General features: G+C 36.9%; 2 protein-coding genes across 3 annotated transcripts; one reads left to right on the top strand and one right to left on the bottom strand.

Annotated features, from left to right (window-relative positions):
• Positions 1 to 3,510: 3,510 nt before the first annotated feature.
• LOC4578338 (brachyurin) lies at positions 3,511 to 4,619 on the top strand. Its single transcript, XM_061654381.1, has 2 exons — positions 3,511 to 3,665; positions 3,732 to 4,619. The coding sequence occupies exons 1-2, from the start codon at positions 3,618 to 3,620 to the stop codon at positions 4,488 to 4,490; spliced, it is 807 nt and encodes a 268-aa protein (XP_061510365.1). The 5' UTR covers positions 3,511 to 3,617; the 3' UTR covers positions 4,491 to 4,619.
• Positions 4,620 to 7,315: 2,696 nt separating this feature from the next.
• Positions 7,316 to 20,931, bottom strand: LOC1279661 (dnaJ protein homolog 1). Of its 2 annotated transcripts, XM_061654380.1 has the most exons (6): positions 20,654 to 20,828; positions 19,868 to 20,091; positions 9,209 to 9,581; positions 8,912 to 9,134; positions 8,455 to 8,812; positions 7,316 to 8,223 (listed from the first exon to the last, which is right to left on the bottom strand). In XM_061654380.1, the coding sequence occupies exons 3-6, from the start codon at positions 9,429 to 9,431 to the stop codon at positions 7,987 to 7,989; spliced, it is 1,041 nt and encodes a 346-aa protein (XP_061510364.1). In that variant the 5' UTR covers positions 9,432 to 9,581; positions 19,868 to 20,091; positions 20,654 to 20,828; the 3' UTR covers positions 7,316 to 7,986. The 2 variants fall into 2 exon arrangements, with proteins under 2 accessions (XP_061510364.1, XP_061510363.1); XM_061654379.1 differs by lacking the exon at positions 19,868 to 20,091 and having other exon boundaries at positions 20,654 to 20,931.
• Between the last annotated feature and the right edge of the window lie 1,261 nt (positions 20,932 to 22,192).

Raw genomic sequence — 22,192 nt, 5'->3', positions numbered from 1 at the left:
GTCGTTGAAATTATTATTTGTTTAGATTAAAATAGTGAAAAAAATAAACTATTCATTTTAACCCAGGCAAAACCTTTACGGGTAGCATTATAGGATCTCAAGGGCCGCATACAACATAAAATATGTACGACCACTGCACAATTAAATTGAAAATCTTTTATCAAGTATTTTCCCTAGATGCATTGTTGCAGTTGATTGAAACATGTATCCCATGTTTCTACTGACATTCGATTACTCTCGTCTTAGTTGTATATAACTTGATTTTATGTGAGTAACAAAAATAATCCAGTATTTGAAATAAACTATAAAGACAAAGATAGAAAAAAATAAAGATGGGAGTGTTCAAGTGAAAGAGAATATTCCCTCTTTTTGAATACAGTTCATGCTCATATATAAACACACATATATTAATATATTTTAATATAACTATATGTTTATCAATATATGAGCATTTACGCATTCTAGAGACAACCTGGTTTCTAAATTACCCTCTATTATCTAGCATAGGCCATCACGAAGTAGCATCAACAGTGTAAGTGTGTCGTCATATTTTAACACCCGTTGTGGCTGAATGCGAACGGTAGTACACCCATCTTTAAGAAAATGCTAACGAAAGGTTGATCCCAAGTTCTCCAAAAATCTGCAGTCATTTGCATTCATCCACGTTTCAGCCATAAGTTTTATCGTTCTGTCGATGTGTCCTTCTTGCCCTTTTTTTCCAAACCTCTTGCGAAGATATTATTACCGTTGTCATCAGTGGTGCCCTTAGTACCTTTTTTACCCAACCAAGCTGAATCTTGCGCTGGGGACCGAGGGTGCAAAGGCATTCCACTTTCCTTCCTGTCTCTCAAATCAGCAGCTGGGAAAAGGCCAAACGTTACTCCACCGCTTAGCGTCTGATCGAATCCATATTTTTCTGATAGCATCCTACGACCACCCTAACCGCCCTAACCTATAGCCATTTTTATTATGCTGTTAGCGGTGGGATAGCAACGTGTTAGCATATTCTTTTGCGCCCAAACTGGAAGAAACAAGATCCTAACAAGATGCAGCACAGACAGCACTTGGTGAATTTTAAGTATCGTGCAAGATGTGGCTCGAAATCAAATTCGAATGTACTTTTACAACGGATGCGATATCGATGATCCCTTTCCGCCAAAGTCGTATTGTACCGATGTGTATGATGAGGGATCTGCTCTGGTTTTCTCTAGATTTCTAAAATGGGCGAATCTGTCGAAACCTGTATCAAATCACTACCTATTCACCAGGGAACGCAGCGGGAAACAACACACTCGGAAATCGTTTGAACATATACATATTTTTAAAGATTTATGCCTTGTTTGGGTGCTTCGTTCGTATCAATGTTACGATCGTGATATCATCAGGTGAAACTTGATTTTATTCTTATTTTTCAATATATTTTTTATCAGCGTGTATAAACTGTTCCTTTGACCATGACAGCTTACACTTCACTGCATTTCTTAAGCGCCATAATCCAATCGCGTAATAATCACTACACATTTTTTCGTGTGGCATCTTCTTACTATTCTTACATTAATTATCACTATGACCGGAATGCACATTAATGCCGTATGGCTTGCTGTATGTCATTCCATGATTGCAATAAGCCATCAAATACTGTCCAAAAGACTCGTTCTTTCTTGCATGCGTTTCGCTATTATTGAGAAGGTGGATGGATTGGAATGGAATGGAATTGTGCGTCCCCTTCAATTTTATTCATCGCAATTTTCTGCCCTTCCTCTATTGCAATAAAAAGAAACCCCACTGCGACGGGACGTCTAAATTGTCATTCAAATTAATGTGTAATGAATATATATCACAAGCCACTTATCAAATCAAAAGTAAGCAAACCGTAGCATGGTCGTGCCATTGAAGATAAGATGCCAGAAACGGACCGGATATAATTGAATAAGCTTAAATACAACGTTCCCTTGCACGATTATAAGGAAGAACAATTTGGTATATTTTTACGTATAGTCAGAGACAGGAAATAATGCTACATAATTTGTAAAATTTGTAACATTCCTTGTGAAGAGTTTATAAACAACATATTAAAAAAAAGACTTTGTTTAGAAAAATACCCAACCCACCGAAGTTGTAATAACATTACGGTTAAACATGTTTGAAATGCTCTATACTACCATCATTGTGCAGCTTCCCCTAGGACTAATGTGAAATCAAGAAAAGCCTCTCAAAAGCAATGCTCAAGCATACGGATGCATCCATCAGACATACACTGGCGGTCGCTCTTTGGTCGCGGATCAACACCGAAATTCAATAAAAATCCCGTCACCAACTCAATGTTCTTCCTCATTCTTTCTTCCACTTTTACAAATTAATGCATAATACATGAGAGCTACGACTTCGACAAGAATTCGTTTGCTCCCTTTCCTATCTTATATAGGGCGCCTGATCCAGCGTTTTCTCCATTTCTCCTTTATTTCTGCAATCTCGAGCCTGCACATACCGCGCAACAGAGCGAATAAGGGCGTTAGATCTTTATATTCCTTCGATATCGTCGATTCTCCCCCACTTCTAGTACTTTGTCCTGAAACTGAGAAGAGATTGCTTCAGCAGAAAAAAAGCATAAGATTGGCATAAATTATACATTTTTCAATGTTCTAGTCCCTGGGTACTTTGAACGTAAGATGACTTGGATGGAGAGCGACGATTCAGCAGCATATCGTAAATGGTTTTGTTTTTCGAGGGTGAAAGGTAGCGACGATGCAAAAATCAATAATTGTCCGACAAAGAATCGCATTTTCTTGAAGTCAATTGAAGATAAAAATCAATGGAAGTAAGTTGATGCTTTAAAAATACACTGTACAATTGTTCGCGAAAAACCGGATGTACGTGACGGTATGAGCTAATTTGTATCATTAATCATTTCATGCAGTCATTTTTTTCTACAAGTATTATGAATTCAGCGGTATTCTACATTTCATTCAGTACCAGGGGATTTTAACTGCTATCAAATAATGCAACTTACTGATTGAGGTTTCGAGTTATCCGTTAAACCTGATGTGTCGAAAGAAATGTATCAGCTTGTGTTGGTCAATGATAATGGTACCCAGTATTCATGCCATAAATTTTATAACAGTCTACATACCCCGCGCCCTTCCACTCCCATCGCCAAAGGTTGTGATTGGGACTACTTATGAACGATGTAATTTAACTTGTCATTCATTATAATCCAGCAATAAACTTGACCGTCGGGTGGAATGGTCCTCAATTTTCTGATTTCCTTAAAAAATGTGATAAGATTTCAAAGTCCTCTTCAGATCAATAAAGCGTGTTCATTCCACACGACACAAAAAAAACAACAACAAAACCAAAAATCTTCATTGCAATATTATTGAAAATATCTGTAGATTTACACTCAGCCTCTGCTTGGTCATCCTGCAAAGGTTGTTTACACTGGTTTAATATCTTATCTAACAAACGAAAACGTCACTACTGATATCAAATCAATATCGCAAAGTTCCCTTTCATCACGTAATACAAACACCCATTGAGTGGTTGACGCACGGTACGTATATATAAGAGAAGAAACAGTAACAGTATAACTCAACTTCCTGGAGGGGTCAGTACTAATAATGAAACTGTTCATCGTCGTCGTTTTGGCGTGCTTGGCCGCGGTCCAGGTAAGACTTCCACCCCAAAACGTTAAGGTATGACCAACTAATTTTGCACACCTCCACTATCGTTAGGCTCGCGAGATCAGCTACCAATCGATCGTTCCATTTCGTGAAGCTACTCGTAGTTCGCGTATCGTGAACGGCTTCCCAGCGTCGCTCGGTCAGTTCCCGTACCAAGTATTTCTAATCGGCGATGGCAGCCTGGCATGCGGTGGATCCCTCATCTCGGCAGAATGGGTCCTAACCGCTGCTCACTGTCAAGTGGGAATCTCCCAGTTCACAGTCCGCGCTGGATCGATCCAAAATAACTCAGGCGGTACCGTGCGTACCTCCAATTTGATCATCATCCATCCAAACTACAACCCCAGCAATCTGAACAACGACATTGGTCTGATCCGCTTGAACGAACCCATGCCACTAGGCGGCAACATTCAGGTCGTTGCTCTTCCCGAAGCAAATCTATCAGAGACATTCCTTAACCGTGAAGCTACCGTTTCCGGATTCGGACGTACCAGTGACGCGAGTGGCGCCATCTCCCCTAACCTCAACTTTGTTCACTTGAACATTATCTCGAACATCCAGTGCATGGGAACGTATGGTTCGGCAACCATCATCGACTCCACTGTCTGTGCGGTTGGTCGCGACGCTCCAAACCAGGGCACATGCAACGGAGACTCTGGTGGCCCATTGACTGTCACCGAAAACGGCCAATCGGTCCAGATTGGTGTGGTGTCCTTCGTTGCTGCCGCTGGGTGTGAAGTTGGTTTTCCTTCCGGTTATGTACGAACCACCCATTTCCGTAACTGGATTCGGGAGCAATCTGGCATTTAAGCTTAGAACGCAAAGAACTCTACTTTTGGCTCACTAGTTATGCACACTTAGTGGTTTCCGCTAAATGTGTCATATGAATACTCCCCATCCCAACTGTCTAATAAAACTGTTTTTTACATCTTCGAACAAGGTTTGTTTAATTTAAAATTTATTGTTATTTTTCTAAGATTTACAATTTGACCGAAAGTTCTCTCGCGCGCTCTTTTTGGCGTTAGTTCGAGTTGTTAGATCAATTTGACGTATCAATTTCGGGACCATTTGCAGAAATTTTATCTTGTGAAATCCAGTCTGCTCCCAAGTGTGCAATTTATTCACAATGACTATTAGAGAATTTTCGATAAAATCTAATAATTTGCAAAGAAAAAAAAAATTAAAGTACTTTTACTTACATTTGCAAACAAAATTTAACTGAAAATAAAACATGGACAATGTTTGCCTTTTTAAGTTTATTGTTGTGAAAGCACACATCTCCTATCTCATTATTCATGGCGAGTTATAACAATCCGGTAAATAAATCAATATCCATCGAATTGACAAGAAATGTGATAGATTGGACCTTTCTTTTGTAACATGAGTATAGTTCTTCATTGCAAATAGTACCATGTCGGTAATTTTAGAGCCTGCAGTTTAATAATTGAAAATTTACACATTTGCATAACTTTGAACAGCACTTTACTCTTTTCTAACTTACCTACGTAGACCAAAAAATATGTCCAGCCAATGCCGATGATGCACCAACGCACAAATACCTGATATTGCAACAAACAAAAGTGCAACAATGGACAATGAAAAGAAAATCTGTCGCATAACTCAGTTAGGTATAGTAGATTTTAGCGCATACGCATACAGCATCCTGGCAAGCAACGACTGATCGCGAAACTTGTTTTTGTTTTTGAAAGAGAACAGGTCGATGCAGAGCCCGTTGCTAGGTAGCCATTTTCGGCTCGCTTTTAACAGCTTCATGAAAAAGTGTTTACAAATAAACGTGTTAACCTACAATTTCTTGCGGCCAATCACTGGAGACATGGAGATCAAAGGACACAATAAACAAAGAACATTAAAAAACGTTTTCATTGTTTGCCATTCCATAACCACTAATCACTACCGTTTGCAACAGTCTTGCTGGAGAAACCAAATGCTTGTCAGTCATGAAATAGCTCATTATATGTTCCAACTGGATCTGAAAAGTCCTTTTAATTTTCTACTAAGCATTGTGCGGATTAGATGTTTTATTTTGTTCTCAAATACGTAGAATACGCATACGGTTCAATGCTTATAACCAGGTGCGAATGATAAATGAGATCTTTGGATTGAATCCTGTCATAAAACATTCTAATTGCTCATATTGCTAATAGAAAAGAAGTGCAAAATGCCGAATAGGTAGCTATCCACGGAACGATTGTTTGATGGCGAATCTCAAAAAAAGATTCGCAAACATGACACGTTTTGCGTTTCCATGACTCGATTCTTCTGTAGATGCGTTGACTTCAATGAACATATCAAACTTTTTTTTATTTATTTTAATATTTTGATAGTAATTCGTGTGATGACGTAAATAAATAGAAAACGTACTTAAAATACCCAAAGTTTGTGAGAAAAATGCACATTTGCGATGAATTTCCGGATGTTTCCGTTTAAGTGTTTTTTTAACTGAGAATCACCACAATTAGCAAACTTCCCGTTAAAAAGCACTCCAGTTAAAACACATCTAGTAAGCGATCACCTACTGTACGTGATTGGGATGATGAGTGGGGGAATAGTTTATTATGATTTGATAGTTATTGTTTACTACTTGATATTTGATACTTGATCTGTATTTTAAAGTTAGCAGGCCCTCTTGAAATTACAAACGGCTTAAATGCAAGGCACATACGCACAACAATGGATTACAACTAAACCATAACAACGACCTAGCAGCTAGGAGCGATCGCGGTGGAACATATGCATTAAGACCAGAGAGTAGCACCGACGGGTCGATCTGAATGTCTAAGAGTCCCTCACTCTTACAGCTTTTTTGCTTGCAATTGCAATTTCATTGCTTCAACGACTCGAGGCCTAGCAGCGCACAGCGTTCCTCATAGTCCCTCCAGTAGCACTCGGCAAACCGCGTAAGTTTGTGCAGAATGGACTGTATGCGTATCAGGAGGCGAACAGCTGAAGGACATAGCTCAATAGAAGCATATGGCAAAACCGACCGCACCAAAGTGAATTGAAACATCTTGAGGCTATGCGTGTTGCACGAGTAGACCAAACGCCTGGAGCTTGGAAAGCAGCGAGGAGTGAAGGACGCTTGCAAAGGCAGCCTTGATGTCGTGGCATAGATGATCCTGTGGTTGAACGCTGAGGCTGGAAATAGACGAACCGAGATCGTCGCGGTACCGCGAAATTCGCGCCTTGTTTATAACAGTTGTAGAACAGGTGGACTGTCAAATCTTCCGCGCCTCCGTTCGCGATTGCTGTTTCACAGAGATACCCAACTTCGGTATTCCTGAGATTTTCGCCGCAGCCCGAACCTATTTTTTTTCTGGTGTATTTGTTTGAAAAAACGTGTAGAAAAATGACTTTTGTATTTTATTTTGCATAAACTATGTGAAATAAATAATTTGATTCGCTAATTGATAAAAAATATTTCTTTTTGGCACATTCAATCGTCACCAGACCTCGGAAGGTTCCATACACGAACCGCGATTATCTCGCCTATCTGTCAGATTTCATAACAAAATTGACAGCTCAAGTCAAACGCGATACCGCGACGATCTCGGATCGTCTATTTCCTGCCGGTATCGTCGGTATCAAAGAGGACTATACAAAGAGGACATTAAACATAGACTGCTAACAAAGAATGAATCATTTATTTATTGTTTTATTCTGATAGCGCGAGTTCATTGTCATAAATTAGTGTGTTTTTTTTCTATATAACTCAGAGCTTACAGCAATTGTTACAGTACTTGTTGCAAACGAAGTTTTCGTCTTCACATTCACGTTTTTCTCAGGTACCCAATGGTATTTTAAAGTATCAACATGATTCTTTAACTATCATTGAGACACTTTCATTCAACACAATTCTAGCCGATGCACAGAAGCTGTACAATCTCCACTATGGTTGTTTGTTGAGTTTGTTGAATTTAACTTTTTGTCTCGAATTTCTGTACAATATTTCAAATTTAGTGAAAAACTCTGTCCCACTTCATAAGCTTGTAACTCACCAAATGAGCAACCACATGCAAAAGCTATTATTTCTCCCATAACAATCATTGCTAGTACTTGTTCGCATTCCAGTCAAATTTTGCTTAGTTTCGTACACATGTACGATTCGAATAGTAGTAGTAGCTTGCATTAGAATGGCACTATATACAAATGTTTCGCATGGTCTGTTGTGTCGATGGTATGATACACATGCTCTAGTACATACATCACATTCTTGATGATGTATTTAGTCTACATGTGTGAGAGAAGGCAAATCAAATGAATCAAACGTGTTGGAACGGTGTTAACACTACGAGTTGGGAAGCATATCGTTAAGCATTTCTTTTTCCGAAGTACTAAGCTTATCGGGGAATTTAATATCGAATGCTACGAGTAGATCCCCCTTCCGCGATGGTTCCTTCGGAAATGGTAGTCCATAACCTTGTATACGCTTAACCGTGTTAGGTTTGATGATTTCTTGTTTTGTACTAATTCGTAGCTTTTCTCCTGTCATAGTGGGCACTTCAAATATTACTCCACAGAGAGCCTGAAATAAAAACAAACAAATGTCACAAAAGAAATTTTAACATATCTTCTAACAATGATTATGGCAACAGCAACTAGAACGTGTCATTTGATATATCTTGATAAGTCTTAATTCAAGTATAAATATTTTAAGCAATTAACTTTTTTTATATTTAACGAAAACAGCTATTTGCCAGAAGAACAGAAAATTACGAGGTAGAGTTGTACTGGTAGAAAATTTCCATATACGTACCTGTTTCAGTGTCAAACGAGCGGTGTACCGCAGATCACTTCCTTCACGCCGGAACCAGACGTGAGGTTTGTCGCGTATGATGAAAACAATGTCAGCAGGTATTTTGCCTTTCGTTTGATCGCCCTCCTTCTGAAAGGTGACCTTTGTACCTGACTTCCACCCAGGCTTAATGGATATGCTCACGCATTTGTCCTCCTTTTTCGAAGTACCGTCCGGTTGAAGGACGCGACGTGAAATTTTCATCTTCTTCACACAGCCATGATAAATCTCTTCTAACGTAACGTACAGATCGTGCTCGATTGGTGGATCCTGTACTTTCTCCTTTTTGAGAGGTGAGTGAACGTTGAAGGAGTGTGACCTGAGGGACAAATTAACATGATTAATTAGCAGTAAGTTTTATATGTAATAATACTCTTGAAACAAACAAACAAAAACAATTTTATCAAACAAATCATACCTAAAGGCACCTCCTAGACCGTGCCGGTTTCCCAAACCACTGAACGGCGTGAAGAAATCGTCATCGTTGAAAATACTGCTATTGAATAAGCTATCGTTGTGCATATCGAAAAATGATCCAAACGGGTTGTTCGATCCAAAAAACTGTGCAAACGTGGCTCTAGGATCTCCATGGAATTCATAAGTAAAGTTTTGCGAAGAGTTTGATGTGCCATTGGAAGCTCCTGTACAAGAACGGATAAATCAACAGTTGTTGTAATGTAAGACTTCACAACATCACAAAGTAAGAATAACTTACGTCCTTTTAATCCATCTTCACCAAATTTATCATACATTTCACGTTTCTTCTTATCGGACAACACTTCGTATGCTTCAGCAACTTCTTTAAACTTTTCCTCTGCCCCAGGTGATTTGTTTTTGTCTGGGTGATATTTTAGCGCTAATTTTCGGTAAGCTTTTTTGATGTCTTCATCCGTCGACCCTCTTGGAATACCGAGAGTTTTGTAATAATCTTTCCCCATGGCACCTATTTTGAACCGACGAGCCTTTACCAAAAATTAGAATAACACTTCAGTTTGTTCACTACAATGTTTAAGTTCCAAAGAATGAAATTAACTTATAAATGTTGTTTGAATATGTGTTAGCACGACGTTGCACAAACAAGAGTGATCCTATAAAAAAAAGAATAAATAAAGGTTAGATTGTAATTACTTCAACACAACCTGCAAATGTCACATAAAGTAAAATGCTACAATTCATCAACGCATTCTCCAAATAAAGCAAAACAATAGAAACTAGCAGAATAAATTTCAGGAATGTCTATGCCATTCCATTTTTTCTATTCCATTAAAATAAATATGTTTACCTTTTTTTAACAAATATTTCAGTATTCGTGTAGATCACAAATACGATTGACAAATTCTAAAAAGATTCCCTTCAAGTTTTCCTTGTTCTACCTCACGATGAGTAACCACATTTGAGCATCCTTATTATTGAAAACAATTGTTTAAAATTTAATAAATATTATTATGCCGAGTCCCATATTTACACTCTAAAATCACTTTCACTGATCACACGAAACTGCGGCAGAAAACAGGTACACGCTTCCACCAACAGCCAAACGCTGTTTAACGATACATTTTCAATTGAAGACAATTTAAAAATACTGCGCATTGCTAGGCCTCAGGAAACAGGTCCAGTGAAATATATACTGGAAATGTAAATGTACTTGATGTATCCTTGATATGAGCAATGCCTGGTTGTATATACATACAGTACCCATCAACCTATAAACAGAATATATTTACCACCTTCTTCGCATTCGATTGAACTACCACAAACTAAGCTCTCAATACATTTGACTCGCGCATCCGAAATACTAAAGTACTAACACCAAAACGCTTCGATGTCAGGTTTTGGCGCAGCGTGTACGTCTGCGCACACCGTAAAAGTTTCGCGTTATTGCAACGTATCTCGCATTCTATCCCATGTAAAACCAATCCACCGTAAAGTGTGTGAAATAACAATATCTCAGACGGTAGCGTCTGAAAGATGAGTTGAATTCTGAATCCATTCTCTGCCGGGCATGGTCAACGGATTGAGTGTCGCAGTCCTCGAAAGTGTTCGTCCAACTCACAGTTATTTCATTCACACCTATCGCTTGGTGGTTCAGGGCTACTTGATCAGAGTCTGATCTGTCCATGACTTTGTGTCGTATTGAAGAGAAAAGCAATTTCAGTCCACTTCCTTGCAAAAATGGTGACAGTCTCAGACAGTGCATCAGGTTCAAGATCAAAACAACGTGCTCATCTCTGAACAATAATTGTACTTGTTTGTATTTATTTTTTCAGAACCCCTTGTTCGAAAGTCTCACCTTAACTTCAACTGCATGTGTCCATTCATATTGAATGTTTTTAACACAATACCATTCACCGAATAACAGAGACGAAACTTGTGATTCATGGTTTTAGCCGTATAGGTTTAGTTGCTTCCAATGTATAATTTAAGTTTGTTTGCCTTTCAGTTACCAATAAATTTTTAATTGCTCCTATTTCGGCTTTCTTACAAGCCATGAATGAATGAATGAATGAATGACTGAATTAAAATATTTGCCATACGTATTATTGGTATTGTTCATTAGTAATTATATAATGTGAATTATATTGTTATTTAAAATTATCGTATCATATTTCTTAATTATACTACATTTTAACTATTCGACACTAAAACATTATTTTTTGTGTGAAAATAATGTTAAATGTTCAATCTAATGAATACAGTTAACAAAAATGGCAATATATTATCTTTTAGACGGAAGAATTCAACCTCCCGCCTAAGAAGCAACGAATAAAGTTTCTTTATAACAAAAGCGACATCTCCATGATAGATGTGTCTCCAAACTACGGCATGTAAGTCGCATGCGAAAGCCAAAGGTTTAAACGATTAGTTGTTAGTTTTGGGTTTGATCACCCTTCCATGTCTAAAAAAGTAAATTATTTATTTAATTAATGAATTTATCTTTACTAGTATAAATCTGTACAGATTTGAATTTTTCCTTCGTATTTTCTTATCAAACGAGATTTAAACATTCACACAGTATGTCCAAGGCGTCCCTCAACGACTTTATTTGCGAAACAATGTGGCCCGCGAAGTGAAAAGTTTTAGACGCCCTAACACTTAGGCCGTTATGCCCAAGAACAAATAAGAAACAATTCAACTTATGCTGTGATAAGCTATAAACACGTTAAACTAATATTATTTATAAATAAGCAAATAAACTTTCGCAACCTACAGAGTAGGAAATTGGTACATGTAATCAGTGGTTTTCAACCTTTTTGTAACTTTTCCCCCATGTAGGATTTAATTCCCCACTCACAAGTTCATGAGCGAGGGAAGAGCGTTGCAACTCATGGTATTAAGCGAAATTTTGATAAATAAATCCCCCCTCCCTCTACAACTCAAAATTCTCCAACATTTCTTTAGGGGAATTTCTTACCAGTGAAATATATAAGTTAATACTTATTACGTTGCTTTATTATTACACGATCTTCGATCATGAATGTATGCCACCTAATATATCCCAGTATCCCCTAATATGTGAATATCTCTCTGCATGCTATTATTAAGCCTTGGAAGTCTGTATAGACCACCATGACTACATATGTCCCTGCCTAAAAAAAGTAGCATAATAATCTATACCTCTGCTGCATTTTAATATTGAAGCCTCCTATTAATGTTAAACTAAAATTCAATGAATTAGTCCACGATCATCGAAAAGTGTTGCGAAAAGTGTAAATTTGATTTTACACCATTCATGGTTCCCATCAAACCATAACAAGAAGTTGTAGTCATAGCCAGGCAAAGGCATCTGTCTTACAACGCTCAATCTCCCACTGTCCATTATTGTTTAGTCGGCAATATGTCATAAGTGATTGCCATATGGCACTGCTGCACCATTGGGTGACGAGTGGCTTTTACCATATCAGTCAATAGATATGAATGATAATCCAACACATTCTTCCATATTAGTACGGTGTCCAAAGCCGGTCAGTTGAGAAGCTGGTCCGTTTTTTTTTTTTCGTTTTTTTTTTGCTGCACTCTGTAACGTTCAGCGAACGTGTCAGCCGTCGAGTTAAATTTTGAGAAACAAGTTTCACGTCTCAGCGATATCAGCTTCCATGAAAGGATCTCCGAGCAATTCGCGAGAAAATTTTGATTACCAGTACAAGCGAGGACAATCCATAAGCAACAATATGCGGCTATACTATGAGACTCGTTAAACCAAGGCATCCAACATATCTTACAAGTTTACAAATGATTCTATTCGTACAAAGTGGCCTTATTATATTGCTAGATAACCTCATTCTCACGAACTTTTTTTATAAGATTGAACTAAATTCTTAAATTTAAATCTGTTTTCTATACTATTTTGATTCGTTCTAAATTGTATGGTACTACATTTCAAACATTCAACCAAAGGAACGCTTTCCTTCTTCATTGGCGTAACGACCTTCGCGATCACGCTGGCTTATTAAAGACTATCGAGACTTATTAATGTACCTCACAGCCGGGTGTCAATCCTTGCTACGAGGGACGGCCGATACAAGGCTTGAACCCACCACAGGCATGTTGTTAACAACAGTACCGAGGGACTGTCTCGAACACTTTTATGGTCTACTTTTATTGATCTGATCAACTTTTATGAGTAAGCTAAGTTATTATTGGGCTTTTTTTTTTCAGATATCTCATTTCACCATCATCTGATCAACATTTAATTCAGCATTCATTCTTAATTAATATAAACACTTTATACTTAAGAAACATTTGAAAGTATAAATAACTTATAAAATAATTATCTCCTTCTCAATTCATAGAAAACCAAAGTTCCAAACCATACTTTCTTTATAACCATTCTTTATAAAATCAAATATATCATATATATTTAATATGGCTTGGTCCATATAGCATTGCTTACAACTTATATATTATAAGAAAAAACATGTAATCTACCGCATAAATCTAACAATTATGCCTAGGCATATTATGCATATTTTTAGCCTATTTTCATACACTACGCGCGTGAGCTGTTATTCAAGAACTACAACATATGTAGAACTACAAACTCTTCATTTAGTATCATTATTTTATCGTCAGGCATGATAATAACTCAAAAGTGCATATCGAACCATTAAAAAGGTAATAATTGAAAATCATCTAATAAAAATGCCTTTAAAAACGCACCATCGCCAACCTAAGGCAAACAAGCTGCCATTTCGTTGATGCTGGAATCAGAGTTAGTCATGATCGTTTCGAGCAAAGCACACAGGCCGTTCCAAAGCCGCCTGGTTGAAATACTAAACTTCTTTCGATTCGCTTTTCCCCAAAAAGGAAACCAATCACACCTCCCCAAAAAGAAGCTTACTCCAAGTATCAAATGTTCCCCACGCTACCTTCATGATCGTCATATGCTAGCCATACAACGACTTGAACACAACGGAACAGAGCACAGCTCTGATCAGATCGGGTGATCGAGGAGCATTACTTCATGTCTCACCATTTCGAAGAGACTCGTTTTTATTCCCTTTCGCCTATGACTCCCAACACGTTTGGTAAAAAAGATGATATTTCAACCACCGTCCAACCGTTGGACTCGATACGATGCTAGTTGCCGCGCATGAACTGATGGCGCACGCATAAGTATGGAACATATCTACATGCAATTATCATGTGTTTGTGCATGTCTGTATGCGAATTGTGCTGTTTGACACAAAATCGATTGTGAAGATGTTGACCATAAATGGTAACGGAATTTTTAGTATTGCATCGTGTCACCCTGGCCTCTTCTGGCTCCTACCAGTGCTGCCATGGTCGTAACGCTTGCACACACCAAAACTCGTTCACCACCCTTACTCTGCGCAGCACTTCAGTCCTGTGATACCCTTGCTAAGTGACAAGCTTCACATCGCAAATACAGCATATCACTATATCCAAACCAGATGCGAATAACCAAACGAGCCATATGAACATGGTTTGATCGCTATCGCTACTCTACTACAAGTGAGAATACATATCAATTAGCAGAAGGGTTTAGGTCGCTGCATACCATCGCACCTTTTTGATGCATCGTCTAAGGACGCACATAAGGCACATGACCCGTTGCACTTTTGCTCTACTAGGCTTACAAAGGTTCCATTAACGATCAATGATATGTTGCAGCAAACAAGCATATCTCTCTGAAACTCGCCACCGCCTCTTCCAATTCATCGGCTGTGCAAACAAATCTGTTCTGTGGACAATTTGTTGCACAGTCTTGTAGCCCCTAGCCTGCACCCCACCAATTTCAAATCAGCACACTTGACCGGTCTTGGCTCACTAATAAAAAGACCGCTACTGATAGCTTACTAGTTAGTGTGGAAAATCAAGTCCGAATACTTCAAGCCTTTCTCGTAAACTGGTTTATCACTAGAGACAGTGAGGGAAATGTGATACAGTTTGATATTCATTTTCCACCTTAGAGAGTTATTATATTTCATACATTTTTCATTACTTTATTTTATCATACATATTATTTTGAAGAGCTAACAAAGAAACAATTATGAAACAAGCATAATTGGATTTGATTTCAAACACCACCACTATTGTGGAGTACTTCATGATATTTTCTAGTCTTTATGATGATTGTAAACATGTACATTATCTAACAACTACATTTCTTACAGATTAAGAAATATTAATTCAATTAAAATTTTATTTAAATGCTGTACAATGTAAGGGTTATGTTATTGTAAAATTTATTATTAATTCATATACAATTATTTATAGTTATGTTTAGAGATTGCAAAAATTATAATCGTAAAATAATTACAAAGTTTGACTAATCTTGCCAAATCTCGACTATACGACTATATGTGTTCTTTTAACACTACGCTACAAGTGGCCCAGTACACTTTGCTTGTACTACTACTACGATTGCTTGTAGTAGATTTTCAAACAAGGGATAAAAAACATGCTCACTTTTACATGCACATGATGGTTAATGTATGGCAATAGCGAACTGTTATTTAGCACCTATTTTATTAAAATTATGGATCGCTTAACATATTTTGTTTTCCATAAAATCTGCTCAATGCTAATTTATTTTAACAGTCGTTATTGTTTCACCGAACACATTAACCGATATCTTTTCGATGCCACATTTTGACAAACATCGGTCAATCGGCTAGAGTTTCGAAAAACACGAGAAATTAGATGATCAGCAATTCCGTTTGAGGCCACTTTATTTTTAATCATTTATCAATTTATGATTTTTTAATGATAATAATTGGTTTATAGTTCTCTTCCAATCCTACATTTACTTTTATTGAAAAATGTTACAGTTTCATTAAATAAACTAAATGTAATCAACCCACCCATAAATTTGACGGATTTCGTAGAGATAGGTATACCACATATGTATCTGAAAATCTATGAAAGTTATGAAAATTATACATATGCTACAAACTCATAGTACGTTATGATAAATTAACAAAAAGTAAAAATCAATATTAAACAATAGGTATTTTTTAGTACTTCACTTCAAAGTTTAAATTCCGCCAAATTGACGGGATCCGTAAACCTAGTGTTAAAATCATCCACCACAGCAAACGGAGCACATTTATCGACTCTTGTATGTTGGTTTCAAAACTATCTTTGTTATCGCCTTCAATAAAAAACAACGATGCATGTAGAACAATAAAAATTAAACAATTTTGTAAAACATTAAACATTTCAATACCTCATTTAGTTTAGTTTAGTGACACCCTTAGTGATAAAGACTAAAACGCTAAATAACAGTTCACTATTTCCCTACATTCACGTGCATTCCCATCTCTGAACGTGCATGTAAAAGTGAGATTGTTTTTTATCACTTGTTTGAAAATCTACTGCAAATAATCGTACAAAGTGTACTGGACCACTTATCCGTTCTCACTACCAAAGGTTAATCCATCCGTGACGTTACGGTACAAAAACCATGGCACGATTGCAATACTGTTCCTTTAAGCTCCGCCAGATTACCAGCGGTCTGTGCTTTATCCCTTTTTTTATTCATGCCTTTTGTCCATTCTTGCACGCTCAAGTGTCTTCCATTATGAGGAGAATCGGTCGTACTTTCAGTAAATTTTACGTACGATATTAGCTCTGTTGCATTGGTACATCGAATGCATTGCTATTTTGTCGTCAAAACTAGCTTCACAACTCAGTCATACTAAATTCCATGTTGAATGAAACAGTAGCTATTCCCTATCCATCGTCCAGTAAGTATCACACAAGAGCTTAAGCATTCATAGATGTATATCAAATGGTTATTGACGGGTAAATGTAACGGGTAGCAAAATCAATAATCCGTGCTATTAGCATTCCTGTTCACACATGACATTTTTATGAATGATTTAATTCATGAGAAACTATTATAATAAATGACTGCAAGCGATAACTAGGACTGGCAATGTAATTTGTATTTTGTAAATTTGTTACTATATCAACCATACCTTACAACAATAACCAAATATAATGGTTCTTTAAATTTCGCTGATATATGATGATCACATTTTACTGATTACCTTCGAACAACCTTACTTTACGTGCGTCCAGCTAGTGGTTACAGGCCTGTTGCGCTGATTTAAAATGTTATTGTTACTTTATTTTTTGCTGTAAATGCAATGTCGGTTTAAAAACTCAATTTTCAAGTCAAGTCGTTAACAATATTCAGCTGATATAAGTGTGTGAACTAGCAGGATAAACAATAAATAAGTAAATATCGAAAAATACTCGTAAACATATCAGAACAGGTAAATAATGTTTTCATAAATATGTTTAAAACGCTCATACGTACAAAATGGTCCTACAAACAACTCTTTACAAAATGCAATAATGTAGCTACTAAAACATTCACTATAAAATGCTGTACAGGCGTCCCCCGAGTTACGACCTCCTCGAGTTACGACGATTCGCAGATACGACGATTTTGATTTTGACAGTTAAAAGTTGTCATTGAGAAGAAATTGATGTATTTTTTGAATTTCTAGGCTGATAACCGTTATACACACATTTACAAAGATTCCACAACTCCCCGGTCTTGAATATCTATATTATGTAAACGGTTTTTTAAGAAAATTAATACATTATAGTACATTACTTTAAATAAAGTACACAATTTCATAGATTATGACTCTTCAATTTCAGTTATAAACTTTATATTCACAGATATTCGACATACGACTATTTCGACTTACGCCTTCCTTTCGGACATATTTTCGGTCCCAAATACAGTCGTATCTCGGGGGACACCTGTACATAATTCAACTCGATTATGAAATCTTTTTTTTATATTTGAATATAACTAGCTGAGACACACACAAAAGTTTAAATTCTAAAGGACATAAATTTTATAACTTAAATATGGATACAATTGTACGAGAGTATGAGTTTTGCTTGTAAAAAAGTATAAGATAAAAGAGGGCTTATACTTTCCAACCTCAGATGTTGAGCTGTGCAACGCATGGATAATTGAGGCTGGGGTGACAAGAAGCAAAGCACATTCGGGTCAAGGTTATCAAGAATGCATATTTTCTCACAATGTCCTACAGACACAATGCCGTCCCTCCGCGCACGAGGAGCGTGTACCAATTGCAACAGCAGACATTACTGAAGAGAATACATACAAATATCTACTTTTTCACAAAAATATGCACCATCTCAAAATTCATAAAAATACCTATATGATTACTAAATTATGTTTTATCATTTATTTATTTATTTATTATTTATTTATTATTTTTAATGTATTTGAATGTTTATGATGAAAACTGTGTGCTTGTATCTGTTTAATTTTAAGAGTATAATTTCAAATAAGCACCTGCATTATTTTTTTAAGTATTTAAAATAGTATAATTACATCCATCATACAATCACAAACATTATCAAGGTAGATTACGTGTGATCCAACAGGCTCTTAACAAATTACATCGAAATTCGCATGCAACGAAAACTGGAAGCATGCGCTAACACACACTGAGAACAACCATTTCACAGTATAGCAATCTTTGATTCTTTCCTCGGCTTACGCATATGTCGTTACTATTACTATGACCGACACAGCCAACCAAGTAATATTGCTAGCGTTACAGATGCTTGTTCCACAAATACCATCACCGGCATTTGTGCCTCTTGTAGATTTGTGTGAGAGAAAATGTACGATTTCCAAAAATAAAACTCGCCCTGAATTGTAAGGTTACCTTTGGTCTGGTCATAATTTTTAAACTTTTTTTTTTTGTTCATATTTTCTCCCATGTTGTTTCTTTCAATTTTCAAAATTTGCTTGGAAACAGCATTTAGCCGTATCTTTAGGAAGCTGTGTGCTTCAGTTCTCCGAGTGGGTGTATGCTCACACCGCGCACACCCGCCAAATGACAAAGAAGGTTGAAATCACCAGCTTGTTTGGCGGTCAGTCCGATGGCTAGAATGCTAAGCAGCCAATAAGCCGCAAAACACACATCCCATGCCAGCCAGCGTGCGTGGTTGGCTTTCCACGCATGCTGAATCGCTTTCAAATTTGCTCCCATGGTCGCAAATCAATAACCATCATCCCAAAATTGGCAGAAAACAAGAAACGCGTGCACTACACCCAGAATCAGACCGACCATTAATCGTGAAGCGTACAGTCACGCTTTTATTACTGGATTCAAACCACCTGGCTATTTAGCTTAAAGAAATAATCTTCGTCGCGAACCTCAACACTACACACATGTTATCAAATTCAACGACTAGACTAAAGATCCATATAAACAACCACGTTCCCTAGAGTTCATGGGATAAAGATGGGAATGATTCTAAAATTAGAGTCATCTCTTCGTTTCACTATACCTAAAAATAAAACTATGCCTAACTTTAGCGTGAATCACATCGATTAGGGTCAACACGCCATGACCTGAGAACGCCCCTGAAAAATTCTGTCAAAATTAATAGTAATCTAACGATAACTGAGCAAAAAACTCTCGATGTACCAGAACTGTCTAGTTTATTTGCAACATATTAGCAGTATTTTTAGATGCCTCTTGATACCATCCTTATATATTAAAATTGTTTTGATAACGTAAGAAAATTTAGATAGGTAGTCCCGAGCACAAATGCTTAATAACTAACCAAAATTTGCATCAAACAAGTCTGCACCATGACATCATCGCTTCAAATTTCACTTTGTTCTGTAAAACCTTTTATTCAAAGTGTACCTACCAACTACTGGCCTATAGCAAACCGATGATTGTTGCTTCACGCCCTATTAACCAACCAATATAAAGTAACCGACAAAATTGAAACACTGGATGGTAATGTAAAACATAGCACATCCTTGGGACGAAAAAACCCTCACTGTGACAAACTTGACTATGGTGAAACGATCTGTCTGGGCGTAGTATGTTACCTTTTTTGAAGCCGAAAGTGACGTAGGCTTTTTGACTCGCGTCACGGAAGAGCGTACCGCTGCTTGCCCCTCAGCAGCAACGTCGAAGCAGGTTTTGGCAAGGCCAAACGATCACGTCACACTGCAAACCAGCCGACCAGATCGATTGTGCCTTGGCGCGTATGCTCTTTCAGTTGCCGAGTCGTGTGGTTGAGTTAGAAGCAAACTGCTTATTCGGATGAGCTCTACAGGGAAAGAGTCCCAGTTAATTATTTTTGTTGCAATAATTTCTATTAGCGAGGCAAAACGTAAAATATCTTTGGCGCCACCGTTTAGAATCACTTAAAACTAGCGGCTAAAACTGACATACACATCGCACACCTGTCCATCGCCTCTAACTGACACTGGACTATTCCCAATAACAACACTTAAAACACCTCTACCCGGCCTCACTGTATCTCACTATCCGTTACACTCGTACAGTAGCTGATTGTTTTTGCGACCAAGGTCCCAAAACTCAGCTATATGTTTACAACAGCGCAAGAGCGAAACCCCGCGCGTTACGCACTCGCGGCCTTTTTCATATTCTCTGGAGATGCTACAATCTTCGTCGTTTCGTACGTGATCACGTTCGCCTGCGTCGCACAAAAACTGCGACGGTCACTGTGTTTGTGAGCGTACGGAGAATGCGATAACTGACTATTTTGTTACACAATTGCAAAATACTGAGTATTATTTGCGTTAGAAAACCACAACACTGTTTTTGAAAAATCGTCTACATGCTAAACATAACCAAAACAAACCCACCGTCAACCGATAACTCTCTCCGTGTTGCGGTAGAAGGCACTCTTGACACTGAGGATGATGATCGCCACTGATGGACGCTGGAGGATGAAGCATTCGTATTGTCGCACACCGCACCCGCACACGAAGAGAGTGAGTGAAACACTAAACGTGAAACACGCACTTTGACTAAGCCAGTTTTTGAGCATCAGACTTCAACCTTTACTCGTACGTAGCCAATGTGGTGAACAGATGAGGGCATCGCATAAAACCGCATCGATCGTAGTCGGAATCGTTCGTTACGAATGTTGTTGGTGTGCTGTACAGTGTTCATTACCGATCCACAGCAACACACATCGTGTTTTGTATGCATATAATCAGTCAGAGAAATGCCTATGCTAAAAGCGTAAATAAACTATTACATTTGATTTTTATGTTCATTTTTTCATTTTGAAGAAACGAGAAGGTTTTGTGTGTATATTTTTTACATACTTGACTTTACAGTTTACATACCAACTTTATTTTTTTTCACTTTTTGTGATAGCAAAATGCGTGTGTAATTGTATTGTTAAAAACATTCGTTAAAATGGTTGCCAGATCCATCTCAAAACGATGTCATTATTTCTCGAGTCTTTTAACACGATAACATAAAATGTCCTACCTAATAAAACCTACCATGAAGATACGTCAATATGTCACAGCATTTCGAGAAACGGTGCTATCATCCTTGTGACAAAATCACAAACCCTGTATTCTTGAAATCGAATCAAATGAACACTCGAATGAATATTTTTAAAGCTATATCATCTCTAGTTAGCTAATCAGCGTGAATGCCGTCATTCAACAACAGCTTGTGTGTGCGTGCATTGGGAGAGTGTTTCGAAAAAGTAGCAAACCAGTCAGAAAAAGAGAGTCAATTACAGTTTCTAATCCGTCAATCCGACCAGTCAATTACAGTTTCTAATCCCAAGGTATTAAATAATGTTAACATTAAACATTAAACATTAAACATTAAACATTAAACATTAAACATTAAACATTAAACATTAAACATTAAACATTAAACATTAAACATTAAACATTAAACATTAAACATTAAACATTAAACATTAAACATTAAACATTAAACATTAAACATTAAACATTAAACATTAAACATTAAACATTAAACATTAAACATTAAACATTAAACATTAAACATTAAACATTAAACATTAAACATTAAACATTAAACATTAAACATTAAACATTAAACATTAAACATTAAACATTAAACATTAAACATTAAACATTAAACATTAAACATTAAACATAAAACATAAAACATTAAACATTAAACATTAAACATTAAACATTAAACATTAAACATTAAACATTAAACATTAAACATTAAACATTAAACATTAAACATTAAACATTAAACATTAAACATTAAACATTAAACATTAAACATTAAACATTAAACATTAAACATTAAACATTAAACATTAAACATTAAACATTAAACATTAAACATTAAACATTAAACATTAAACATTAAACATTAAACATTAAACATTAAAC

The sequence above is a fragment of the Anopheles gambiae genome, chromosome 3, assembly GCF_943734735.2.
Source record: "Anopheles gambiae chromosome 3, idAnoGambNW_F1_1, whole genome shotgun sequence".
NCBI lineage: Eukaryota > Metazoa > Arthropoda > Insecta > Diptera > Culicidae > Anopheles > Anopheles gambiae.
The sequence above is the reverse complement of the archived record's forward strand: the minus strand, read 5'-3'. Positions and strand labels throughout refer to the sequence as shown.